Below are 26,872 nucleotides of genomic sequence, written 5' to 3'. Positions count from 1 at the left end.
CTGCCCATCGCCACTTACCCATTCTAGTTACTTCCCTGATGCCAGCAGCAGGATTTGCAGAACTGATCTGAGAGTCAGTTCAAGGAACCAATCTGGCTGAAAACTAGCTGCACTTTTTGTATCATTTTTGATTGATCTTCAGCAGCCATGCAGTCTTATACACAGTTGAAGTGATGGTGAGGCTGTGGTCTGAGATGCCAGAGGATGGTTACCAAGGATAAAGGTGCTTCTTCATCCTGACTGCTTAGTTAGCCAACATATCTGTACGCAATAGACAGGAGAAATGAGGAAGTTCTATTAGTCTCATTCTGCAGATAAGTATGTCAGACAGGTAGACCTCGGAGTGAGATTCATCTCAGCCACCCAGATTGCAGGCATCCGGTTTAGACTTTTCTTCTAAGCTCCATATATAGTCAGTAGAGGAGGGTACCTCCAGAGGGCAATCTATCCTTACTTAAGAAAAATGTCCATGATGCATTGAATAAATCTCCCTATGGAGATACCCATCTCCAGAGATTATAGAGAGCACGAGATGACTAACTCTGACTAGGAGCATAGCTTTCAGTGGCTAACACAGAGGGAGGCAGATTCTGTTCCAAGTGATTTGTTCTGTTCCTAGAGATTTGTGGCAGAAGTGGGAAATGAATTTAAATTTTCATTAGTTCTTTCTCCTCTATTACCATAACAATTAGTTTATTTTCTTTCTTTAATCTAGAGCCTACTTTAGAAGGGAATTGTGAACTCTACTTGGAGTTCTAGGATGATATGATATAATTTCAAAGGCTTTTAAGGGTTGGGGGAATCAGTAGATCATTTTCATCTGGCTGCTTGTATAATACCAGTTGTATGAAATGTTTGTTTATCCTTACTCTGAGTCTTGCCACTTGTATAGATCTCAAATAAATCCAATCTAAGATTAGAATTTCAGCCTTTTGCATTTTAATTTGATTCTTTTTCAGGAATGAGGTATATTCCTTTAGGGTTCTACAGTGAGTGAGCTGACCGCTTTCACAGTTGCTTTTTTATGTTATGAGTCAACCTTGAATCATTTTTGTTTCAGTCAGCAGGTGGTAAGCTGACTGTGTTTCAAGCCTTCTAGCAGTTTTCTCTCTAACACCTGTGATTCTTCATGATGCTGAAGAAAATCCAATTGTTATAAGTATGGAAATCAGATGGCCCCAACCTTAACTGCAGTCCATAATGCAAGCACCTTGACCATCCAGCTAGCTGAACTGTCAGGAAGCTAGGGTCTCCTGGTTTCCTACTGCTAATCTGAGCATTTACTAAATAGTTTTTTTCTAGAATTTTCTGTCTTTGAAGGTACTCTGACATTGCAATCAAATCTCCTCTTGATCTTTTTTCAGTAGTATAAATTGATTGAGTACCTTAAAGTCCCTTTGCTATAAGACATTTTGTTCAAATCCTTCAAAATGAAAAAATCAGATTGATGGAAAACATTTTTATATTACATAACAATGTCACTATCATATGAATTACTTCTTAATAGCCGCATGTAATGTGGCTGAAGTACTGAAAAATATTTGTGTCCTTTTACTAACCTGATTTGATGATGATAAAAATCATTGATGAGGCTTTGTATTCTTTCTTCATGGATTTTCCATGAGACATCAAAAGAACCAGTAAGAAGCAAATCTGAGTTTTAGTCCTTACTTGTCCCACACCATTATTAACCAAGGTCATGTCTAACAATATAAAAGATTTGAAGCAAGTGACCTTCTCTGTTTTCTTCACCCATAGCGGAATTCTGAGCTTCCAGTTTGGATATCTCTTTGAAAGCCAGAGGAAAACTGACAGTGTCGGCCAACATAGAGTAACTCTACTTCTCCTGATTTTTATAGGTATAAAGATTTGGCTGATACAGCAGCAGGAGAGAAGAAGAAGTTGTCTGCCAAAGAGAGATGTCGTCTTGTTCTTCAGCAGTGTAAATTACAAGGCTGGCAGGTTTGTGATCTACAAAGCAATTAAAATATCATTCTTTAAACAAGCTAGCTGAGTCACTTCCATTGTGGGAAGCTACCAGATCCTTTGCAGCAGTATATTCTTTTGACATTTATTATCTGCTTTGGAATAGAATCAAACTGATTTTCTGAATTTTCTAGCATAAAGTAGCTATGATCATTGTGTCAAAAAAATCAGTGTATTCTTGTGAGAAGCAGAAGAGTTCAATTAAGCATGTACATTTTATGGATTTACAACAAGGTTTTTTAAGGTGTCTAGGTGAACATTTTTTTAGTGCTGGAGTGATTTTGTGCTTTAATGCAATTTTCAAATTACAGAAAGATCTGCATGCTCTTTTTATGTAAGCCAATGCACCAGATGTTGTACAATAAGTACAGGAATGGGAGACAATCAAAACATCTACTTAGGTCTTCCCATATAAGCAGTGCCTGTGTAGGCAACAACTAGCTGATTCAGAGCTAGAATTAGGTACCTAGGATCTCTGTACTTCAGCAAGCAAATAAAAAGAAAAAAAAAGAAAAATTCAATAAGAAGCTCTTAACTTCTCATCTTATCTCTTTACCTTGTTTATAACATATTTAATCTTTTTATAACATATTTAATCTTTTCCAGGATGAGGATTGGAAAGTGGATACCTCCACTAATTCAGATAACTCAGTTGTCATAGAGTGGTTTTGTAGTTGAGCAGGATTTATTTCTTTAAGATCCAACTTCAAAAGAAACCAGAGTTCCCATGTACTGTATATAAGCTATTGTATAGAAAGGAGGCTTTCTGTAGCTTAGTGTATAGAATATTCACCTGGACAGCATGAGAGAGAGCATCCAGACCAGTTTCAGGAGCAGGTATGAACTGTAGGGACTGGCTAGTGGTTAGGGCATTCCTGTAGGCTTTGGAAGCATAGCTTAAAGGAAGAGGTTAGCATAAGTCTTCTAAGTCGTTTAAGACCTCAAAGCATTAAGATGTCCAGAAAAAAAATCTGCAACTATTTCTGAAGGGCAATGACTTTGTTGGACTCAGTGCTGTGGATATTTCTCAGTGGTCCATATGACAGTCTCTTCAGTTACAATAGGAAAGAAGGTAACTGCCTTTCTAGATTGGGGGCACACATGCCTGGGCACGTGTGCCTGGACACATAAGAATTTTCTCTTGGTCAAAATACTATTTAAATTCCATTTTGGTCATTAAAGTGTGTAATGGGCACATATTGTCATATTGTCCAACTGCCTATTAATAGCATACAACAAAAGGAAATATTCTGACAAAAGAGAAGTATTAAAATGAGCTTATTGTCCCTATCCATATCTCTTAATTCAACCAGAACCTGCATTTCATTATTAACTTTCTAGAGTATATTCTGCAACCTTGCCACGAAGTTCCCTAGAAAAAAATCTATTATTAATATATAGAAGTTGTATCTGAGCTCGCAAGCACCTGGAGCTGAGGGTACCACTAGCCTTCAGAACTTTAGTTGGGGCTACAAGTTTGACATTTGGAAAAAGCTGAGTAATGATAACCACACATTGTGCTCCAAAAAGCACACAGCAGGATGTCTACGTAGTTTGTTTCCCCAGGAGCCAGTAACAGTATTACAGCCTGAAAAAAAGTAGCTGGCTTTCAGTGAGGAGTAGTGATTCTATAGTGACTGACATTTGAAAACAAACCTGAAACCCTGAAAGACATGAATATAAAAAGGAAATTGCAAAATAGAATCTCTCTATCGTGCAGGGGACTGAAAGTTGTGATCTCAGGCAGGTTTTAGAGGTCCTGCCTCCAGAATAATATTAACACCATGAAAAGTGAGGTGTACAGAACTACAGCAGTGTGTAATGCATTGTCCGTCAAAACAGAAAAGCACAAAACTTCTAAAAGCTGCTAAGCAAGTTAAATGGAATAGGAGGGTTTGGGGATGAGGGTTATACCGTTGTCACTTAGTACCTAAGAGGCACATAGGAACAGGATAGGTGAAAAGGAACAAGGTCTGAAAAAATGAGTGACCTCCTTACACCTTCTCCAAACCACAGAGAGCTATGACAAACAGATGAAAAGATGACAATGGCAGAAAAAAAAGAACTAGGACAAAAAACATTCTAAATCCAAAGAAATTTCTTACAGACAAATGCCCAGTGAATACCAGCTTGACACTAATGTAGTAGATGATACAAAACCATATATCCAGATCCTCAGCATTAGTGACTAACGTCTGTGTCACATAATCTCTCTTTCAATTATCTTTTTTGATTCATTTGACTAATCACAAAATTTGAACAGTCTAAATGAGGAAGCTTATACAATCTGCAGTTGTCATGGGTGCCCTCCTCTGTACTTTTACAGCAGAGGACTTGTTTAAAAAAAATAAATAGAAGAGGAGAAAGAGGGAGAAAAAAAGAGAAGGAAAAGAGGAATTAGAAATCCAACATGATGTCAGCTACCACATCTAAAGAAAAGGAGTCATTTGTAGATGTGTTACTAAAATTACTAAAAGGAGTCATTTGTAGAGTATTACTAAAAGTTATCCGAAAGGTCGGAGGTTGCATGTATAACCAGTTTATTCAGCCACTATTGCCAGCAGTGATTACTTCAAATGAATCACTGCTGAAGCTGAAAATCTATCTGCTGCAAGGGTTTATTAGTAAGTCAAGGAGTGTCTTCCCCAGCAGCACTGTTACCTGTCCTTACCTGAAGGGCAGTAGAAGATTCAGTAGATAGATATACCAACAAATAGACAGACAAATAGACAGGAAGAAAGAAAAAAAAGGGGGGGGAGGGGAAGGGAAAGGGTAGGGAAGGGGAAGGGGGAGGGAAAGGAGAAGAGGAAAGGGGAAAGGGGAGGGGGAGGAGAAGGGAAGGGAAAAAGAAAAGTAAAGGAAAGAAATGAAGGAAGAAAGGAAGGGAAGGAAGGAAGGAAAGAAAGAAGATAATGAAGTTTTGGAGAAAGCAACACACATCAAAACCCAACCTCCTGCTTATATGTCATCATCAGAGTTCACTGGTAAAGGAGGGAAAAAGGAAAATGTGGACTCTATAGCTGGATGAATCTGGACGATATATTATTTAACCTCCTTGTGAGAATGTACCTCACTATCCCATTTTGTGAAAGGTGATATTAAGTTGAGAGGCAAGGGAAGTAAATCTGTGTTCTGGAGTGAGCTCCCAAAAATGAGCAAAGAAAATGGTTTCTTTATTTTCTACTTGACAGTTTTTCTTTGCTTTCTCACATAACTTGTGTTTGGAGAATGTTTTCTTAATCAACAAAACAACAAAACCTAGAGCCTGCTCACAGAATGGGTTCTTCTTCTTCTTGTAAATGCTGCTATTTGCTTAAAAATAGAAGGCAGATGAACAAAATCCAAGACCAGAATCCAGTCATGGTTTATTTTCTGCTGTCTTGTAGAGCAGAAGAGCAAACACTATCAGCTAGCCAGGGTCTGGTGCTTGATTCAGCAGCTTCTGTGTTAGAAGAAAGTATTTATTAGAGAAGTGTTGATAGATTTATGAAATGTTGCTGTTTCTTGGGTAAGCTGAGCTGGAGATAACTAAACTAGGACAATAAAATAGCTGTTTCATTGAAGCTGACATACAGTGCAGTTTCAGTCATGCACTTAGCTTAAATAGTAGAATTATGAAAGTGCAGAGCTATTATGTTTTTACATCCTGACTCTGTGTGCAGCCTAGATAAGGTCTTCTTTTCAGTTTAAATATATACTTGATCATGACAAGCTTAGCTACTTGCTATGACTTTTAAGCATATCTTATGTAAAAGAAAATCAGATTTCTAAATCAAAACAAACCATTCCTACTCCAGACAGAGTGAAAGTAATAACTTGTCTAACTCCCAGAGAAGTCAGTGAGAGTTTTGCCATTAATAGTAGAGGGAGCAAGATGATAATCTAGTAACTTTAGAGTCAAATTCAGTGAAAGTACTGATGGCTCAGCACAGGGCTACAATACAGGAGATTCTCTTAGCTCCCAGAAATCTGATGGCCTTTACGTTAGCCAGTCCACATTTTCTTTACTCTGCTCATTTATTGCCATTAGGTAAGGAAATCCTATAGTTCCAGCAGCATGACTAGCCTGCAAACTTTATCACAGTTAGGGAGAAATACAGGGCACAAACAGTCCTTGGCTTCCTCTTACTGACAGAAGGAAGCTTTCATTTATTTGGATTATCATTCCTCACTATTGAGCTTGCAAATATTAATTCAGTAAAGGAGGGTTAGCTCTTAGGTTACTGGGCTTTCTTATCAAAACTTGGAGTTTTACATTTTGTCTAGTCAGTGGTCAGTGGTCTGCCGTTAGTGCTGCTAAATTACTTAATCTTGCTGAAATGCAAACAACTTGCATTATACGAAAGGTAAAACAAAGCATCAGTTTAAAATGCTCTCATTCTACAGTGTAGCTTTTAAGTGCAAGAGCTGCAAGGACCAGACTTCACTAAAAGTGCATCTTTCAGCCTTTGACTTCTAGAAATACTTGTCTGGGTAAATATAGGACTCTTTATCCAAAATGCTTTGTGTGAATTTATCCTTACAGTTTTTAGCCTGTTTGTTCTAATCTACAATGATTTCTTCTTATTAATGGCATTGAATCCTGAACTCCATAGATTGCTTGTTTTGGAAACAGTAACACAGGTCTTAAGTTTGAATGAGATGATCCAAAATAGTCCTAAGACTAGGTGCAGGTCAGTCAGAATGTTTTTATGAAGCTCCAAAATCAGCATCAAGTAGTTGAATGAGACAGATACTTTGTGTTGCTACCCATCTGCATTTATTCACCTACAGACACTGCAGTAGTTGTTTCAGAAGTCTGCAGTGTTTCTGGAGAAATCGTCCTTGCCATTTTGATGATATATTATAAAACTTTTTCCACAGAAGAAGAATACAAAAGCAGAGAATAAGTCTTCAATAAAGGGAATTCCCAGAAGTCTCTCTAGAGATTTTATGTTCTTCTTAAGTCCTAGAATTGCAGAAGGAAAATGAAGAATCTGATCCATAAGTTCTTACCAGGCACAAAAAGAAACATCATATTTCATTATTGACCTGCAGGTGTTTAATATATTGATTTTGATACAACTGTCTTTAAATATTTTTGATCTTCAAGACGTTAATATACATCTTGAATATTAGCATACCAGAGGCCTTTCTTGGAAAAGTATATTTATGATTTAATACAAAAATATAGCACAGAAGTGACAGATGATTAAATCAGAAAAATGAGCAAAAGCATATGAAATCATATATATATGTAAATTGTATGCTTAATTCACAACAGAGTTTTTAAGTTATTGTTTAAACAATACTGTTTATTTTGGCTTAAAATGAAAGTAGTTATGCTACATTGAAATACGAATTGCTTTGTACTTAATATGATAAAGAATTTGGTTACTTTGCAAGCAATGTAATATAGAAGAGATTCTTAACTCTTTTTCCCCTCGAGTAGGAAAACTTTGAGTACTCATAAAATGGATGTCCATTTATTCATTTATCATTTGGTAATCATAACTGTCCTGGAAGTAAATGTGCCTTTCTGTTTTGAATGTCTTATTTGAAGAGTCCGTTTCCTTTAGCCAATTTTAAAATTAGATAAATTATGAAGATCATATGAAAAAAATAATCTCGGGAAGATTTTCCAGACTAACCGTAGATGAATAAAACACCATCACCTATATTTCCTTACTTTGAATTGTGTCAGCAAAACTACATTGTCCAAGAAGCATATCCCATTATGTTCTTGGAAATAATGTGCTAGCAGCAGAAGTGGCCCCTGAGCATATTTCAGCCTCACCAATATTACTGATTACCTGGCCTGAGCTAGATGCTGCCTGCAAGCTTTCTTAGCAACTACTTGTGCCACACAGTACAGGTCCATCCTGTCCCCTGGGCCTAAGAGATCCTGGTGGGATGGATCATTCATCTGGACCTCAGAACACTCACAGGCTCTCAGTCTTTCAACACTGAGCCCTACTCTTGGTTCCTCTTATCTTTTGTTTCCCTCCACAATATATTCTTCCATTCCTCCATCCCCCATCAGAATTTGCTTTTGGTCACTAGTCCTGGAAACTATTTTCTTCCTGAGGTTTTTTGCATCCAAATCTGCTTTCAGGTCTGGGTTCCAAGGTTTTAATTCACAGCTGATTTTCTCCATTTGCCTTCCCTTGGCCCTTTTCTCTCCTTCTCCTCTCTTTCTTTATTTTCTGGATACTTCACTCAATACTCTCTTCTGACCTTGATCTCTTATTTGTCTGGTATCAGTTCTCCAGCCTCCCACCTCACAGGTTATTTTCTCCACCATTGCTATTCTTGTTGCTGTTACCTGCATTTCTCGGCTCACACACAGAGACACTTCCATGTTGTTTCTTTCAGTACCTATGCCTATTTCTAGAATTTTCAAATAACAGAATTAGAGGTCCACAGTATAGAGGTCCTTTGAGATAAAACTAGAGTAGTGTTTTCTCCACTAAGGGTCTCTTAGATGCATTTTATATTTTCTGTACATTTCCTTTCCTGTGCTGCAGTCCTTTTCGTCGTCTCACAGGTGCAGAGAACTGTGAGATTTGTACAATTTTTGGTAATGTACCTTTGTTCCATCCTTTCCCAGAGCTGAATGACAGTTTTTCTCTTGAAAGTCCAGATCCTGACGCATACTTGCATAAGTGCTTAGTATTACATGTGTGGATACTGGGCTGCTCACCTACCTCACATTAAGGCCGTACATAAGCTACATTAAACTAAGGGTTTATTCAGCGTGTGCCGCTGTGTAAGGTCAGTAGTTTGCCTGAAACAAATGAGGACTCTTCAACTGCGTAAAGAAAAGCTAACAAATGAAGCAGAGAGAGTAAGCTTTTAAGAATAACATTTCAGCCCTTGTAAAAGATCAGTCCCCTGTAAATTTGTTTGTCATTATAATACTTTTGCAGACATATACACTGCAAAAAGACACATTTTACAGTAGTTCCAGGGCTTTTTTTCTACATTTCATTAATGCACTGTGAAAATGTGTGTCATTGTGTAAAATATCATTAGATTATAGTTCTCTGTCTTTTGTGGGTAGCTATTCTGAAAGTACTGCCAGAAACACACAGCACTCCCACAAATTGCCTTTTTTAAACTAAAGAACAGCTTTACAGATTCCCTTGACACCTATTAAGTATGAGTTAATACTGCCTCCATGCCACCTACACACCATCTCAGCATCCATTCCATAGTTTTGAATGTCTGTACTTCTACATCCTACACCTTTTCTGTACAAAAAAAAAGGGGGGGGGGAAGAAAAAAAGAAAAAGAAAGAGAGAGAGAGAGAGAGAGAGAAAGAACATCCCCCTCCCATCTTTTCACCCTCCTCCCAGGGGAAAAAAAGAAAAGAAGAAAAAAAGGAAAAAAAAAAAAAAAAAAAAAAAAAAAAAAGGAAGAAGCAGCCTGTAGCAGTAATTGAAGCTTTGGTAGTCATCAATGACAATTTTACTTACTCTTTTAAAAATCTGTCATTTTGAAAAATAACATTTAAAACCCTAATGCTTTTCTAATTAAAATAACTATGACTGTAATTCACAGATGGTTTACTTTTACAGAAATCTGAATGACATTAAAATTTCAGACTCAGATGAGAGAGCACTTTGTAGTCCAGAAAGTACTGAAAAGTGAGTACTTTCACGGGAGAACATTTTAACCTTTTTTTTCCCCCTTGAGGCAAGCAGGAAACATTCTATGATTAGAGAAAAGATCAGAACAGAGACATGTGGCAACCTCAAAAACTGGTTTGACATCAGGCACATAACTACTGTTTGAAGTATGAAATTCCAACATTTCTCAGGATTCGTGCTCTTGCTGAACACCAGATCTGTACAGAGGGCAGTGAGACGAGCTTGTTCTCGGTCAGCTTCAGAGAGTAACAGATACAGTGTAAAAATGAAGTAATACAGATCTCCAGCAATAATGATGTAAACAAATAACAATTTCTTCTAAACCTGGTTCTGTCTCAAGGGCTGTTCTCAGTAGATCTGCCATATGATAGAAAATCTGTAAATAGCTTTTATCTGAATGTAAATATGAATGTGGACTTCTGTCCTTTCTTCATTCAGTTGTAAATCTTAGAAGACTTCCACTAATGAAGTTCTCAATAAAAGGGATACAGCAGTAACTCCATTTATGCTGTCACTAGTGTGCAGGACAGGAGAAAAGAGAGCTAAAGCTTTTAATGTCCCACAGCTGGTTTTGTAAATCTACAATGCCAAATAGCAAACATTTGTGGCTAAGCTGACTGTAAGCTGGAGCAGTCTTCCTAAAAGTGGTTTTGTAACCAAACACTGCCAAGTAAGTTAGAGTTCAATATTTAGTTAAGTTAAATGCTTGAAATGTAGCATAGATGGGATAGGTGTGTTAATTATGGGACTAATTGAGAAGGGGATTATTAATTTTGCTGTAAGCAGTGCTGGTAATTGGGGGGATAGATTTTGAAATGTAAGTTTTCATCCCTTCTGACTTCTTTTTCCAACGTTTCTGTTGTCAAAGTATTGTCAAACCTTGCCCTTGTAGAGAGGAACAGAGATTTCTGTTTCTATGTTTAGAGATTTCCAGTGAGAAAGAAAGAGGAGAAACAAGCATTTTTAGGAATGGGAGGAAATAAATAATAAATGAAAAGAAATGAATGGTTGGGCATAAGCCTGAGAGAGGTGGAGAAAAAGGCTTGAATGTGATATAGAGGGCTTGTGGAAAAGAATGAAGTATCTATATTTGATCCTTAGTATTTTCACCAAGGTAACTCTCAGAAGACCAATGATGATAATTACCTGATATTTTAATTACAGTTAACCATGTGAATAATAATTCAATTACTACTTACAGAAGAATTCTGAGTGTAAGGTGATGTGAGCCAGGAGATGGATGATATAGTAGTGAAAGCTAGTAATAAGGAAGATTCAATGTATGTTAGGATGGATGGGAAAAAATTGTTCCATCAGATTTTTTACAGAATTGTCAGGGTTTAGTGACAGGAGGGAGTGGCGATAGAGTTCGAGTATCCCAGAGAAAAAGTTGAAGGCATGAAAAAAAAGAAAAAAATAAATACTTGAGTTTTTGGATGAAAAGAAGAGACGTGAAAATTGACGTAGTTTGCTGGGAAAACATGAAGAGTCTGCTTGATCATGACTCAGAATTGGATGTTTGAAAGAGAAACAAATTTAAACCAAAAACTTTAAACAAAGAAAGTAAATGACCTCATTTTCATAGAACTTGTTGAAGAAATAAGGAATAAAAGAAGTGGAGACAAAAGGAAAGATTTCTAAGCAAATTTAACAAGCCTTGGAAAAGCAGTAAATTTTCCAGAACAGATGATGGACGAATAAGGAAGTCAGAGTTAAAGGAACCAGGAATATGCGGAATGGACAGAAAGAAAACTAAACACTGTTTGAAATCAGTAGTCAGTAAAAGGAGGATGAGCGGATGTCCCTGAGAGCAGTGTGTGAAAGTGTGAACTAGAAATCTCAGTAAGATTACTTTGAATTAATATAAAGTTAAAAAATAGATGCCAACACCTGTTTTACTGGGGTAGTTACCATTGCAGAAACAGTGCTGTGGAACAGAACAGGAATTTTGTTCTGGAATACTTCACTTTATAAATGGAAGGATTAGTGCAAATTAGATGGTCTGCATAGAGGAAATATTCTGGAACAGTAGCACAGTGCTTTCTGAAATAGCTGTGCCAGGAGTTTTCTGCCACGTTGAGAAAGCCTGTCCTCTATTTATGGATTTCTACAATGGCAAGACTACTAAATCATGTTTTTTAACCACTTTATCTTCACACACTTCATAATAACCCAGAAAGACATGTTTTGTTAAGGAAAGAGATACTAGCAGAAAAAGAATTCTGAAAACATTGTAATTTTGGCATTTGGCATCTAATTTTAACTGGAAGACTAATAGTTGCACCATCATTGTCTGTTAGTTCAAACTTCGGAATTAGAGACTTTCAAATTGATTCAAAATATTTTTCCTCTGCAGTAGCAAGAAGGGAAATTGAGGGACAAAACAGTGCCCCACTCATTTCTGAATTTGTGCAGTTTAAACATGGTTTTATATCCTGGTTTTCTATAGTTGATCACTACCAGTGAATTACATCTGACTAGTGTTTGAATTTAAAGTGATTAGTTGAAAAAGTGTGCAAATCTTCCTGCTAATACCTGTCTCACAAATCTATTACAACAAAAAAAAAAAAAAAAAAAAAAAAAAAAGATGGTGTAATAGGAAGAAAAGGAGCTTGTGAGCTGTAGGCAAAGAAGCAAAGAAGACTTGGAATAAATCTGTAGAATTTCAGCCAGACTTGTATTAGTTAATGAATATGCTTATTAGCCATTCAAAATGAATAGCAAGACAGAAGCTGTAGTCTTCAGTGGAAAGCACAGCTATTTAGTGCTGGTCTTTCCTATTTCTAAGGAGTGAAGGAAAAAATCTTTTACAGAATTCCTGAGATGAAAATGGGCAATAAGAAAAAATATGATTTATTCACTGGTCCATTCTTATTAAGTTGCTATTTGTGGAGTAGCAGATTTGTTGGGGCTTTTTTAAGGCAATTAGAAAGGAATGTCTTTGAAAATTATGCATAAAAGAATTTTAAGGGTTGTTTCAGCATGTTCAAAACCTATCAAAAGGAAGGTATTTTCATTTGGCCTGACAAGCTAAATTTTCCTGTAAAAGGAGAAGAATGTTAGCAGCTGCTGTGTGTGTTAATGCCTTCAAAGAACTAGGTGAGTTAAATCATGCAACTCCTCAGCACTAGAATACTATTATACACTCAGTCAGTACTTAGGAGTATGTTTTTCACAAATAGGTCACTCTCTCTGACCTCTCAGGCTTGATCCTAAAGGGAGACCTGCAGAATAGTTTTAATAGGCAAGTTTGGGAGCTGGGATTCATAATTTTGCTGGACACTAGAATCATTCTTGCTCATGGCCCGTTTTCTCCCATCCTCTAACTTTGGCTAAATTCTTGCTTTTCCACAGATGGCAGCTGTCTGTTGCTCTTTTTCTGCTCCACATAGGTTTATGACTTACCGCCATTCTCCTTGCCTCCATCTCCCTGTTATATAAATGCCAAGTCTTATTTTTTATTACATTGACTAACACATTAGCATAATTAAATTGCATTCAGAATGTTTTTTTTTCCAACCTGTATTTAGCTTGAACTCTATGGTATCTCTTTTGGATTTGGACCTGAAGGGGGACTGTGTGCCTGAGAGCTTGTTTGTCCTTTCCAGATTTGTCTTTTATTAAACCAAGTGATATTACCCCTATGAACAAGCATTGGCATTGTACTATTCTTAAATTGCAAATCTTGTCTCAACCCTTAGCTGAATTGTATACTTATTATCATTATTTACCTGTCATCATTTTGGCTTTTTTTCTTGATAGTGAAGGTTTACCCCTGCTGTTTGTATTCTAGATTGGAGTTCGAAAAGTGTTTCTTAAATACTGGCAAGCTGACCATCTCAACGATTTGTGCCTTCAGCTTCAGAAGAAAATTATAACCTGTCAAAAAGGTAACAATTACAGAACAAATATTCCTGAGCTATAGCTTTGTACACTAAGCAGAAGAACATTGCATTGCAAAGAATTTTTCTCTTTGAATAGTTGTTGTGTTTTATATATTTCCACACAGACATATTTCCAGCTAACTGCTTATACAGATTTCTTGAGGGCCAGACTAACATTGGCAGTGCTTGCACTTTTCTATCTGTCAAAAATAATTTTGTGGAAAACTTTGACTATAATTAAAACTAAGGGGATCCTGAATATTTCCTTTTTATATGTTCAGTAATTTTTCAAGGCATCAGTATCAACCTTAACTTCTGGTTGAAAATCACATAGAGCAACAATGATGCAAAATTGGTATGTATACACATATAGCAATAGTGAATACTAAGTTAATAATTTAATATGGTTAGATTTCTTTATTTTTCTCCTTTTCTTGTAGCTTTCATATTTGGCAGCACTTACTTTTTGTTTATATTTATGACAGTGTATTTGCTAAGGCCAATATGACATATTTGGCACCTGATTTCCTGCCACTTCTATTCCTTTTCCTATCAAAATCTCAAATAACTACTGAAAATTTGAATATTGTTTTTCATGAAGACGCTTCCTTCACACAATATATTATAAAATAGTATATAATTGGCTGAGGTCTTCAACAATTCCCATTAGCACCTTTTAATATTCTAGATATGAAAGTATATAAACCACTTTTCATTTTAATTGTCTGTTCTTCACTGAGAGGATAGAGTGAAAAATGAAAGAAACCAAGACAAAACTCGAAGCAAACAGAACCAGAATCATAGCAGTTCAGGAACGAATGTTGAGGGTGACCGGTAACACAGACTACAGTTCAGTCAGGTTCTTAAACTTCTGTTTTTTATGCATAGCTGTGCACATTACTCTTTTAGAAAAGCAATAGTGCTTTATCCTCTTTCCCTTCATGTACGGACTTACCAAAGAAATAAAATGTTTACCTTTCCTAGTCAAATTTATGCAAAGTACTTTAATGTAACCCTACATCAAAATGTATAGCATCCTCAAATACATCCATGCTCTGTAGAGTTAAAAGAACAGACATCTGCAAAATCCTGCCTGAACGACGAAGATAATAGGTTTTCTTGGCTCCTTACACATTTATTTTTTTCCTTTTTTTATTTCTAGTCCTCCTTAATTAGGCTAAGTTGAAAAGTCATCTTCCCCAAACCCATGCATTCAAAACTTCTATCGTATCTGTGGCTCGTCTGCACGGTCTTTACAGTCTGGGAAAACTGAGAGAATAAAGAACTTGTGTGAGTAAGGAGCAGGCAAACATCTGTTTCCCTGTAGTAGCTCATGAACTAGACTGCTCTTCACAAGCAGGAACAGCTCTGAACTGGCAGTAAACTGGCTCTTTGGCACGTGAAAGAGCTCTGGGAAGCGGTGAATAGGGTAGTGCACCTGTGCATAGTTCTGGCGTAGTCCTGAAACTGCATTCGTAGTCCATCCTTCTGAAGTCCTTTCATCAGAGCTCAGACAGACTAGGAATTAACTTTAATACATTGTATACACAATAGCTAACACCTTTGTCATGGAAGCCTAATCCACAGCCTACTTGAATTTCTGCTGTTCTACTGTTTATCCTTAGATGAGCTGCAAAGAATTAGATATTTCTCTGCCTTGAGAGTGCTAACCTCAATTATTTTAGTTTCCATAAGTGAGAATTATTTGAGATCTACATAATTGAGGAACAAGTGCAGAAGACAAACTATTTGTAGTACCGGTATAGTAGCAGATGAAACTGAGTAGTAAAGGTCTAGGAGATGACAGTTTCATTTCAGAGCAGCTTTTGAGGTTACAAAATCGTTTTTTTTTTCCCCTGTGTTGAACTGAAGATAAAATCTTTGAAATGCTCTTATAAAAAAGGAATTGTGATGAAATGTCCATTTTCAAATGCAAACCTGAGCTACCTGAGCTATCAGTTCATAAAAATCTGTGCAAAGAAAAGGAGTGTCTGTGTGCCAGATCTTTACAAAAGTTTGTTAAATGTTTCTTCAGAACATCTCAACTTTGATGCCAGTGCATAGTTCAGAGTAGCTGCACCATCTCTGAGTGATACAGCTAGCTCTAAAGGATATCATTTTACTGCACCGTTCTAGCAGGCTACCCTGTTACCCAGGCTCGTGCCTGGTAACAATCCTGCTGGAGGATTAACCTCTGTATTTCTTTTTCCTAACCCATCTTCGTGGTGTTAGTGACCACTTATCTTTCTGTTCGAAGTAAAAGTGCACACATACACACACATATACTTTTAAAAATGCATTGGAACTTCTAAAGACAGGCTTTTTCCAGAGGTCATCGAGGATTTGATGCTTAACCATTTGTCAAATATCCTATCTGCTCTTTAGCAGATAGTTTTAAAGAAAATACCGCAGGAGAAGGAGCAACTCTAGATTATTAAGCTCTTTCAAATTTTTCATACTTGTGAGCAGTGAACTCTGATAATGATCTATATAGGCATTCATTACCTTCTCAACAGCAACATTATGAATTCAAATTCGGTGATGTATACAGCCAATATGAATTCTCATCAAATTGTCAACCAAACTGTGCTATTAATTTCCTTTTCAACTAAATTAAGGAAATACATTGTTGTTTCAGGTGTTTAAGACCTCATTTTTTATTATGGAATGTAATAAAGGGATTGAAATTGGCATGAATGTTTATGATTATAAAAATGTAAACCTTCAAATTTTCCCATAATAAATAATTTCAAAAGAGATGAAGCTGTATATTTCCAAATCATTGAATTTTGGACATGAGCACTATCAATACTTTAACATTACTCTTTGTTGTATTTCAGCAGTCAGGCACTGAGAATCTCTAAAAAAAAAAAATCTTATTTTAAAAATATGAACAAGGATAGAGATGGTGATAGAAAACACCTTATATTGCCCTCTATTTTAGCTATTTTATTTAATAAGTTTTTATATTTGGAGAAGTTGAGATCCTGAACATCAATAGTATTTCAGGTATCAATTAATTAATTCCAAAATAAGTTCTTCTCTTTGAAATACACAGCATATATTCTAGATCTGAAAAGAAATTGTACCTTGTGGCATTAAAAAAAAAAAAAAAAAAAAAAAGAAGAAGAAGAAGAATACAAATAAAGCATGTTTTAGCTAGTATCTTTCTTCCCAGCCAGAGCATATGCTCAAAAGAATACCAATACCACTTGTTGCAGGTAGAGTGATTAATTTGGGGCCATATTCATTAAGTCCCATAAGTTCCCATACCATATGTTTCTGATCAGTTAAGTACTTCTGAAAGTTCAGTAGATTAGGTGGAGTTTAGATTGTATGGTATTTGTTGTAGTATTTGTACGTACATAGGAAAATAATACAGAAATCTATAATAGGAGGTACACCAAAATCTTCTCCCTACCTGAGAGGGCTGACAAAGTGTAAAAAAAATAGAGCTAATAGATACATAAAGTTGATGCAATGTAGATGAAATTTTAACATGAAAAATACAGACTTAGTGTGACAGAAACATTTTAGAAATTTGCCTTAAACTCATCTAATTGTTTTGGCTGAAAGAAAGTGGGTTAAAAAGTCCTTAATATGATGTGTTATTGAAAAGTCTTGTGTTGATCTTGATTTTTCTCCTTTTTTAGTGCACAGAAATATTTAAATATTGTTTTAAATTGAGTACAACCAAAAAAATTTTTGATTCTTACTGAATTCAATCACAAAATCAGGTACTCAATGTTTTATTTGGATATATGAATTTTTCAGTGTATATGTGTGCTTTCACATTCTGCAGCATGCATACACATTGCCAGTTGTAATATATAAAAAAAGTATTCATTGAAACTAAACATTTTGAGTTGTGCTAGTTCAAATTTATGAATGAATTTACTATCATACTTAAAGCACTACCAATAAGAAACATAGAGTTCCATGTTAGCATGACATTTATATACAGTCACATTTCTTTCATTCTTTGTACAGGGTACTGATTGAACTTGATTTACAAGCTTTTGCAGCAGAACACACAATAATATTGAATTATTCACTAATGAATTAGTTCTCTTTCATTAGTCCATATTTTTTTCTTCTATGATGGTAGTTGTAAGAGGATTTCTAGCCCGTCAGCGTTTGCTAAAGAAGATGAGCATCAAACAGCAAGAGGTCACCTCAATCAAAAGCTTCCTGCAAAATGCCGAGGATATGGGACTGAAAACATATGATGCTTTGGTCATTCAAAACGCATCTGACATTGCTCGGGAAAACGACCGGCTCCGCAATGAAATGAATGCTGCTTATCACAGGGAAAAGCTAGAGGCTAGAAACAGACCAGAAGAAGTCCCTAAAAGGTAAGAAGAGAAAGAATATACAGTGCTGTAGAGTGAAGAATTAAAACACTTCTCCAGTTCTAGTGCATTTCTTCACTGCTTAGAAAGTCCACTTCTATGCCTATAGAAGTGACTGAAGAGCTGAAAGTGAATTCTCAAGTATATGCTTACCTCAAACCAATGTTAGACCCTGTTTTGTTTGTGTATCAGGTAATGCATTCTAGAAACTTACAGACACTCATTATATCAGATTCAAGAGATGCTGTGTTTTACAGGAACTTATCCAAGTCTTTGAGCGTTTATTTTTTTACAAAAATACTTTTTTAATTCTAAGATAAATAAATTATAGTGGAGCTTTAACCAAACCTAACAAAACAAAAACTCCTCTGACTTCCAACGTTGGGAAATTGTCAAAACAATGAAATCCAAATAAAGAAATACTGATTATGTGTTGAACTAGACAGATTGCCAAGAGGATCCTTTCCTCTCATTTAAAAATATACCAAAGTTTTTTGTTCCAGTCAGAGTTTAGCTCACAACACAGTTTTCAGGAATATCTGTTGTACAAATCCAGAAAATACTGGAGAGCGTCTCCCTAGGAGTTGAGTCCCCAGTCTTTACTCACAGATACCTCAATGGGCAGAGGTAATTTTTGCAGTACTTATAGCAGCTACTTGTTGTGTGTGTCTGTAACTTGTTTATTCTTCCGTAGAAATGTAATCCTCATCAGGAACAACTCCCTTTGATTTCATTGCTTTTGTCAGTAATTTTTATTAAAGTGAAAATGGCAACGCATCTGCTTAATTAGCTCCAAATATCCCAGTGATTACATATTGGAGGAAATGCCTTTGTAGGAAAGACTGTAATTAAACATTACAGTGAAAACAAATTATCCACTGAACACCAAGCTTTCATCTTTAGCTATTTCATTTGCTACATGGGCAACTGGCTATATACTGTAGTTGAATTCCAGCTCTGCTGAAAATGCAGAAATACATTTTAAAAAAGCAGAAATACAATTGAAAAAAAATGCTTTTTTGTAAAATGGATGTCTTGGATGTCTTCTACCTTATATACTACTACTCTAAATTATAAAGTTTTTGATATCTTGATTTTGGAGGAATAAAACATTACATGAATATTTAAAAAATATCAGTTTAGTGGAAGCAAGTGATAAAGCATTGTTTCTCAATACAGACTGAAACAGCAAAGTCAACAGGAAAAAGTAATGCAGTAAGTGAAACACTCTACAAATGTGATTAAAATGATAGCTAATTATAATGTCATAGTTAATGTCAACAAAAGAATAACTAATAGTTAAGCTTAAGCAGGAAGACATGTAGGTATCCAGGTGGAATAGTCCAGGCAGGCAGAGTTATTAGTTAAAAAGGTCGTCTAATATTTTAAATATTTGGATTATCTAAATAGAATTTACAGTCTTCTTTTTGGAAAATAATGATAAAGGCTCAGCATTCACTGCCTCAGTAACTTTCTATTAAAATGGATTTCCCAGAAATTATAATTCAGATTGAAAACGCAGCTTCTGATTGTGTGTAACAATCAAAGTGTGAACAATTCATTCAGTGAATGTCTGATGAACAATATGAAACTGCCTAAGGAAAGCCGCATTTGTGTGAAAAAAGGGCCAGTGTCCTGATTTATCATAAATCAGGAAATGGAAGAAAGCTAGCAGCTTGATCTGGATTTGTTTGTCAGAAGATTACTACACACATCCCCTAGGCACAGCAGGGGAGTTGTGAGATTGTTTACCAAAAAGCTGTTGTTATGTTTGCATGAACAGGTTCATTGTTATCACTTGAATAATGCATCTGGGCCTCCTTTCTGTGCTTTCAGAGCTGAAGACAGGGGTGGGAAGGTCCCTGAGGACAGCTTTGCCGGCTGTCGAACGCCTAAGCACTTCCATTCCAGCTCCGTCCCTGTCCCCATGGCGGTGGACGGCTTGGTACATTCTGCGGCGGGATCATCCATCAGATCCCCCTCCCTGCACTCTGTGTTCAGCATGGATGATGGCAATAGCCTGCCGTCACCAAGGAAACAGCCTCCTCCCAAGCCAAAGAGGGACCCTAACACACGACTGAGCGCGTCCTACGAGGCTGTTAGTGCCTGCTTGTCGGCAGCTTCTAAGGAAACCGCTAATGAAGGTTAGGCATAAAAGGGAGAAACCGTCACAAGTGTTGCTTTAGGTTATTGATTTATACTTCTTGCTTTGATCCTTTTAAATGCAGTCAAGCGCCTTTGAAAAGCCTCGCTTCCTTAAAATATTTTCGGTGGCAGTAAATAAAATTAGTCAATTTGTCATTTGTTCATAAATCAGCAAATAACTACTCATATGTTCTAATTGCCTAGTTTGTCAACAACCAAAACAGATTTGCAGAATTCCCCTTAGAGACAAATGCTCTTTGTCAACTTCAGCTATTCTACCCTGCTGCCTCTTTCATTTCACCTTTTAAACTATATGTTAGAATACCTTGGATAGTTAGAACAGAATGTTTCAATGTTCAAAGCTAGCAAGTTAAACATTAATCTTTCTCCTACTTTTTTTATGGTAACATGAATAACCCGTGCATTCAGTGATTTACATTTGTGCCATAACTTGGTCACAGTATTTTTTCTCAGTTAGAATGAAAGTGCTATGAAAGTCCCAATGTGTTTCAATGCATGTCAAAGCATTAAGTCCAGTTTTGAGTTAAATTGTTCTCTCCCTTGAAATGTATGAATAAAAGATGAATAAGAGGGATGTATTCAACTTTCCCTCTATAAGTCTCAGTAGTCATGGTTTGTGGAAAGGGTCCTCTAAGTTTATCAGGGAAGATTCTTCAGGTTGGGTCTAAAGCTGTGTACAACTATTCTCTAATCTTGAATACCATGGCTGGAGACCTCTGCAGCTCGCTTTTGCATAATAATTACAGTTTTCCTATCCAGTTTAGCTGCAAGTCAATTTTTCCTAACCTCTTACCTCCTCAGTCAGTCTCTACAAGGAGAGATTGTAGATTCTCTCCTTGTAGAGAGAGAAGCGCTTTGTTCAGTATGGTACTTCAGACTAGTTCAGTGTGCTTTTAGGAGCTCTGTAGTTTAGTCTGTCTGTGCCCAGAACTGCAAAAAATGATTGACTTAACTAAAAAGCTTTAGCAGAGCTTTCTGAAAGAAGGCTCATTGTATTTGAAGGCAATTTGTATTTGCACATGTGGTCTTAATACTAATGTTTATATACACTCACAAAACAAGTTTGGAATTCTTCTCGTATATTTGAAATGATAGGACCAGTTTCTCTGCTGTACTCATTTTCCGAGACTTATGGCGGTTTTCTGAGACTTCATCCAAGATGAACTCTGATTTATGCAATCTAATTCTGATCTTAAAAGACCTGTCTTCTACTGATGATAGCTATCTACACCCTCCACCACTTCCTTGCCTACAAGCTGTGAAAAGATATCTAGTTTTGTTATCTATACACTCAGTTGGGGAATTCCCCTTAGGCTACGGGATTCCCTAACTTCATAAATTATTTCCACACACCAGTACAAAAGAAGCGGAGGTAAATATAGCATCTGCCTGTGTTTAGGGTTTTACGGATATTTACACGAAAGGGAGATATTTCAGTTACTGGTGATAACGTATATGCCAAAGTAGCACCATGCTGAAACTCCTAGTTACATGCCGCATATCTTCTCCCTTGGGGTATTTTCATTTGTTGTAGACCCTGTAATGAACAATTGGATTCAAAATATAAGTTGTCAGGTGTTTGGGTTTCACCTTTTAGTAACTGTAGTGACAGGCAAAGTAGATTGTATGCCCAGTGGCAAAGGCTTGTGGTTTGGAAGCTGAAAGTTCTGCATTTTATTCCCTATCATACATATATTTTTGATTGGATACCTGTTTTCATGACTGCTGCTCATTGTGAAAATATAGGCAATATTTGAAGGCTTAAGTACTGTACCTGTGCAAGAGAAAACAGATTTTGATCTGTTAATAACACATACCTTTTTCACTTTCCTAGTACTGACACGTCCAAGGCCACACAGCGATGACTATAGTACAATGAAAAAAATCCCTCCCAGGAAACCGAAACGAAGTCCCAACACAAAACTTAGTGGCTCTTACGAAGAAATACCTGGTCAAAAGCCTGGGGATATGAAACAGGCAGGCACAGTAATTAAACCAGTAGTCTATGACACTGTGACTGTACAGAGAATTGCTTCTGCTGATGGGCCACAGCATGGCACATTGAGTCTGTATATGTCACAGGAAGAGGAGGAAAATGAGCCTGTCTATATTGAAATGGTAGGGAATGCAATGAAGAGCAGTTCTGCTGAAGCAGAAAGCCCGGAACAAGGCGAGTCTGTATATGAAGAAATGAAGTATTTTCTTCCAGAAGAAGGAACCAATGGTAATGGAATAATTCCAGTAGTGACTGGATCTCCTCCACTGTTGTTTGAAAGCAAAAAAAATGTTAACATTGAAGAACTGGATGGAAACAGTCAAGCAGCTTTCAACTATAAAGACTCATGTGACATTCCAGCCCCTTTCCCAAACCTCCTCCCTCACAGGCCACCACTTCTTGTGTTTCCTCCAACCCCTGTCACGTGTTCACCTGCTTCTGATGAATCACCTCTAACACCACTAGAAGTCAAAAAGCTTCCTGTCTTGGAAACCAACCTAAAATACTCTGTTCAGTCAGAAGGCTCGAGTCCTTTATCTCCACAGTACTCAAAAAACCAGAAAGGGGAGAATGAAAGACCAGCATCTCCTAGCCTGGTTGTGTTCAACGTTTCCAGCAAAGTGACTCCTCCTTCAACACCCCCTCCTCCACTTCCTCCACCCCCTCCTCCTGTGCCACCTCCTATTTCCTACCGAGCTTCCACACATTTTGCATTTCCTTCAGAGACTTGTGCTAGTTTTCTGATTAATACAGGGAAAACAGGAACAAACTCAGATCTGTCAAAAGTACCTCAGAGACAAAATTCTGCTCAGCTTGGATGCTCATCTTCTCCATTCTCCAAACTGCCTTACTCTCCAAAGTTGGCAAGAGCAGATCACAGGAGATCAAACTCTAATTCATCGTCTTCATTTCCATACAGTCCTACAAACTCAAGGTCATTGACCAGTCCCCTCGATGAGTTAACTAGCTTGTTCAACTCAGGACGAAGCGTGCTACGAAAATCTGCAGCAGGAAGAAAGATCAGGGAGCCTGAAGGTAAGACTGAGCTCTGTGCTTCTGTATAGTGTATTCCTTCTGCACCAAAATGGGTCTTACATTAGAAGCCAGTAGAGTCAGAAAAAATACAAAACAAAACTTTTTTTTAAGATCTTTTGTGGTCATAAGAAACAAATAAGGAAAGTGCGTTATGTATGAAAAGTATAAGCCTTCAAGTATTCTCTGAGATGTCAACATTTCTGTTACCAGTACATTTGGATGACACACATTTAAATGGAATTTTTTTCACATACCAGCAGTGTCAATAAAATAAGTATACATGTTACATCATGTGAAAAATTAGTTTATGGTATCAACCCATGGAAATACCTTGAATGAAATATATTTTAATATTTCAGTTTACTAGCTGTCTGGAAGATAGCATATACTTTATTTTAAAGTTTCATTATTTAATTTCCATGAAAATGTGAGTTTGATAATACTGCTATATTTCTTCTAAATGAACACAAAGTGTGTTGCCACAAACTCTATTTATTTCCATGTGCTATCCTTTTATTCTAATTCTTCCTATTGTTCACATATACTTATGTACATACCCACTTGGTCTCCTGGCTTTCTGGCATCTGGAGAACATCTTTTGTATCTGGTGCAAAACCCAGCTATAAAAAGAAGCAAAGCTTTCCAATTGGCTAACATTTTTTGATACCACAATCCTCAGACCATATCAGCTAGTTATTTGCCTTGTGCAGATAATGGAGGATTTGATGATATTACTGTAAGATCTATGGGTCTTATGAATCTCAAAAATTCATCCTAATGTAAAAAGATTTGTTTAGATACTCTGTTGGGGTGAGATGCTTTTGATCTAACTTTGTCCACCTAAAAGCTAGTTATCTGTTACTCTATGAAAAGACATTCAGTTTGAGAGCTGGATTCCTCCCACATATATCTCTCCACTGGATATGAGGAATGCCTAAATGATTAACCTAGTAGAATTTTAAGTTCTTGACTTTTAAAGTCAATTAAGTAAAGCCTATCCCGCGTATCAGTTACAACACTGACTTCGGTCCTCATGTTATTTTTCTAACTAAAAAAGCGCTTCTATTGAAAACAGTTGCAGTACACTGTGTACAGAAACTTTTCCCCCTAGTAACATCTCCCAAACAACCTGACTTGTGTACAACATTTAATTTGCACAAAATGTTATGAGTTTAAAGTTCAGAGTGATGGAACCTCTCTGCCTCTTCACTTCTATCTGTCCAGCTTGCCTTAATGATGGGCTGTGTATAGCATATTCAAAATGGGGAATATGAAGTCCCATTTTTGAAATATAACAAAATAGTAGAGAATTAGATAGATTATCCTCTTATTCATTGTCTATTTTCTTATATATATATGTACTGCTCATTGATTTCTGTATCAAACTCTGGCTTATGTAGATGTAATAGAGCAGAAGCAGGTGTTTGACCTTACTCTGGATGTGTGTGTGTCTGTGTGCGTGCTGGCCTGTCACTCCATCCCTGGGAACCTTGGCAGCCATTGGCCCCTTTTGACCAAATATAACAAGGAGACAATGATCTCAAAAATAATTATCTGTCTATAAGTATCATGAAAACCAGTGGCTAGGTGGAAAAAAGAGACCTAAAATGTAGTAAATGTTCCTACCAGTCATCAGAGAAGCCACTGCAGAGAAAACCCGTGTAGGTGTTTCTACTTGAAAAAGTGTTAGTTGGACCTTGTATTTCCTTAGCTGCTGAATTCATTCCCCTGTGAGTTACAAATCCAGACTTCATCAGTTCTCAGCCTCAAGAGAATGCCTTATTTGTTGTGTTGAGTATATGAATTGATGAAATTTGTAAAGGAGACATTGCAGTGGGTTTGTTTCCTTTGGCAAAACTAACTGATAACAATAACCATATGTAAACATCTTCAGGATTTTTTTTTTTTAATTAGGAGTCTTGTTTTATTATAGCACTAAGACATTCTATTCACTGAGAAGTAACTCTCAGATTTTGAAATCAACACCTTGTATACATCGCTCAAAGTTCACTGAATGTACCTCGTACGTGTGTGGTAAGCTCACTCTAACCGAATCAGCAAATTTACTTTTACCATAGACAACAAATGTTGCTTTGGGTTTGAGGATTTGTACAAAGTCAATTTTCAACTAAATGTGACCAAGGATAGAGTTCAGCCTCAGTCTCCTGTGGGTTGAAGCTAGTACATTAACAGAGCCTAACATCTAAAAACTCTAAATTTACTTTCTGTATGAGAAACATTTTACTTCTAAATATTTCATCAAGGCAACACTAAGTATGAAAGATCAAAGTTCAAGAAGGATATACAATAAAAAAATTGAATCAATATTTTATGAGCTAGGAAGCTACTGTATAATACTAAGTACATGACTAGTTCAGTGATGAATAGATGGACTGGAAGTAACAAAGAAATAAAGGTGAATATGTGTGGAGAGTTTTTACAATACATCTTGTTGTGTACTGCTTGTGTTCAGTTCTTTTCTAGAGTAGCAGCTGGAATAAATATTATCTTTTATTTAATTAACTTCTGATGCAACCAGCAGAGTGGACTGTGTTATGTAAAACTAGAAGTTGTCCTGGTCTTACCTTGTGATCTTTTATCACCCATTGCTTAATGCATATTAAATGCTTGGAAGACTCCTCCCTTCCTCAAACTCTTTTTTAAAGTAGTAGTATTTTATTTATAGAAGGTGATATGGTAAATTTGTGAAAATTAAAGACTTTGTCCAGAGCAGCCTTCTATGATGTTGTGCAATTTCCTTTATTTACAAAAGTCATAACCTACCAACAACCTTAACTCAAAATAGGAAGTGAAATTGTGAGCCATTTTGAGGTCAAGGAAAGTTTTCTATAGAAATCAGTAAGTTTCTGTACCAGGTCATCAACCTTGGAGATAAAAGCATCTTTGACAATTAAAATGCAATACAGACAGACCCCCAGCATGCCTCCCTTTCACCTGGAGGAGTAATTTTGAGGCTTGAGAGCACTTATATCCTTTTGCCTCCTGACCCCTCTGTGGAAAAAGTTCGTCTAGAATTCCAGTGGAATGGACTCGTAGTTTTGTGATGGACTGTTGGCTCATTGTGAACTGAATCGAGATCTTTATTTCACACAGGCAACAAAAGAATAATTAAATGGCAACAACTTTCATTACCTGTTGGCCTAGTTGGGCATATCTGACCTATTTTTTTAATGCAATAATAGCATCTAGATGTTCAAGCAATGATCAGAATCACATAGCATACAATTTCTTGCAAAATATTGTACGTGTTGTAAGAGAAATTTTCTGCTCCACAGAGCCTGTAGTCTAAGTAAGCAAAACAGTAACAGTTGAAAACAGAAGTGATTTCTCCAAGGTCAAAAAGAGGTTGTCACCAAAGGTACATCTATCTGTATTGCTAAACATGGATTTTTTTAAATCCAATATCAAATAAAACCTGAATGCAGGATAGCCATAATACACATACAAACACACACACACACACTCACGCACAAACACCGTATTCTTTTGTTCATCCTAATTTCTACAGAGAAAGCTTAGCTTGCAAGTGAGATAGAAACTAAATGATCATTTGTTGTTCCACCCCTGCACCCCAGTATCTCTAGGTGGGAACCTTAGATTTGAAACTAGACTTCATAAAATCCAGTTCAATGCCTTAATCACAAAACTACCCTCTCTAGCAGAATGTACAAATATTTTTCACTTTTCAACATATACGGCATTCCTGAGAAGGAAGAGGTAATTACATGTTTACATATTTAATATTTAATATTTGTGGAGTAAGGACAGAATTTTGTTCTCCTCAGTCTTGATGAGTATTCA

The 26,872-nt window shown here is 36.6% G+C and overlaps 1 protein-coding gene across 1 annotated transcript in view; it reads left to right on the top strand.

Annotated features, from left to right (window-relative positions):
* Positions 1-26,872, top strand: part of MYO16 (myosin XVI) — a 278,529-nt gene that overhangs the window by 214,744 nt on the left and 36,913 nt on the right. The window contains exons 27-31 of the mRNA XM_062575533.1: positions 1,860-1,962; positions 13,411-13,507; positions 17,610-17,856; positions 19,690-19,997; positions 21,854-23,050. Of these exons, the coding sequence (XP_062431517.1) occupies positions 1,860-1,962; positions 13,411-13,507; positions 17,610-17,856; positions 19,690-19,997; positions 21,854-23,050 (1,952 nt within the window). The remainder of the gene's footprint in view (positions 1-1,859; positions 1,963-13,410; positions 13,508-17,609; positions 17,857-19,689; positions 19,998-21,853; positions 23,051-26,872) is intronic.

Source organism: Rhea pennata, chromosome 1 (genome assembly GCF_028389875.1).
Source record: "Rhea pennata isolate bPtePen1 chromosome 1, bPtePen1.pri, whole genome shotgun sequence".
Lineage (NCBI taxonomy): Eukaryota > Metazoa > Chordata > Aves > Rheiformes > Rheidae > Rhea > Rhea pennata.
The sequence above is the reverse complement of the archived record's forward strand: the minus strand, read 5'-3'. Positions and strand labels throughout refer to the sequence as shown.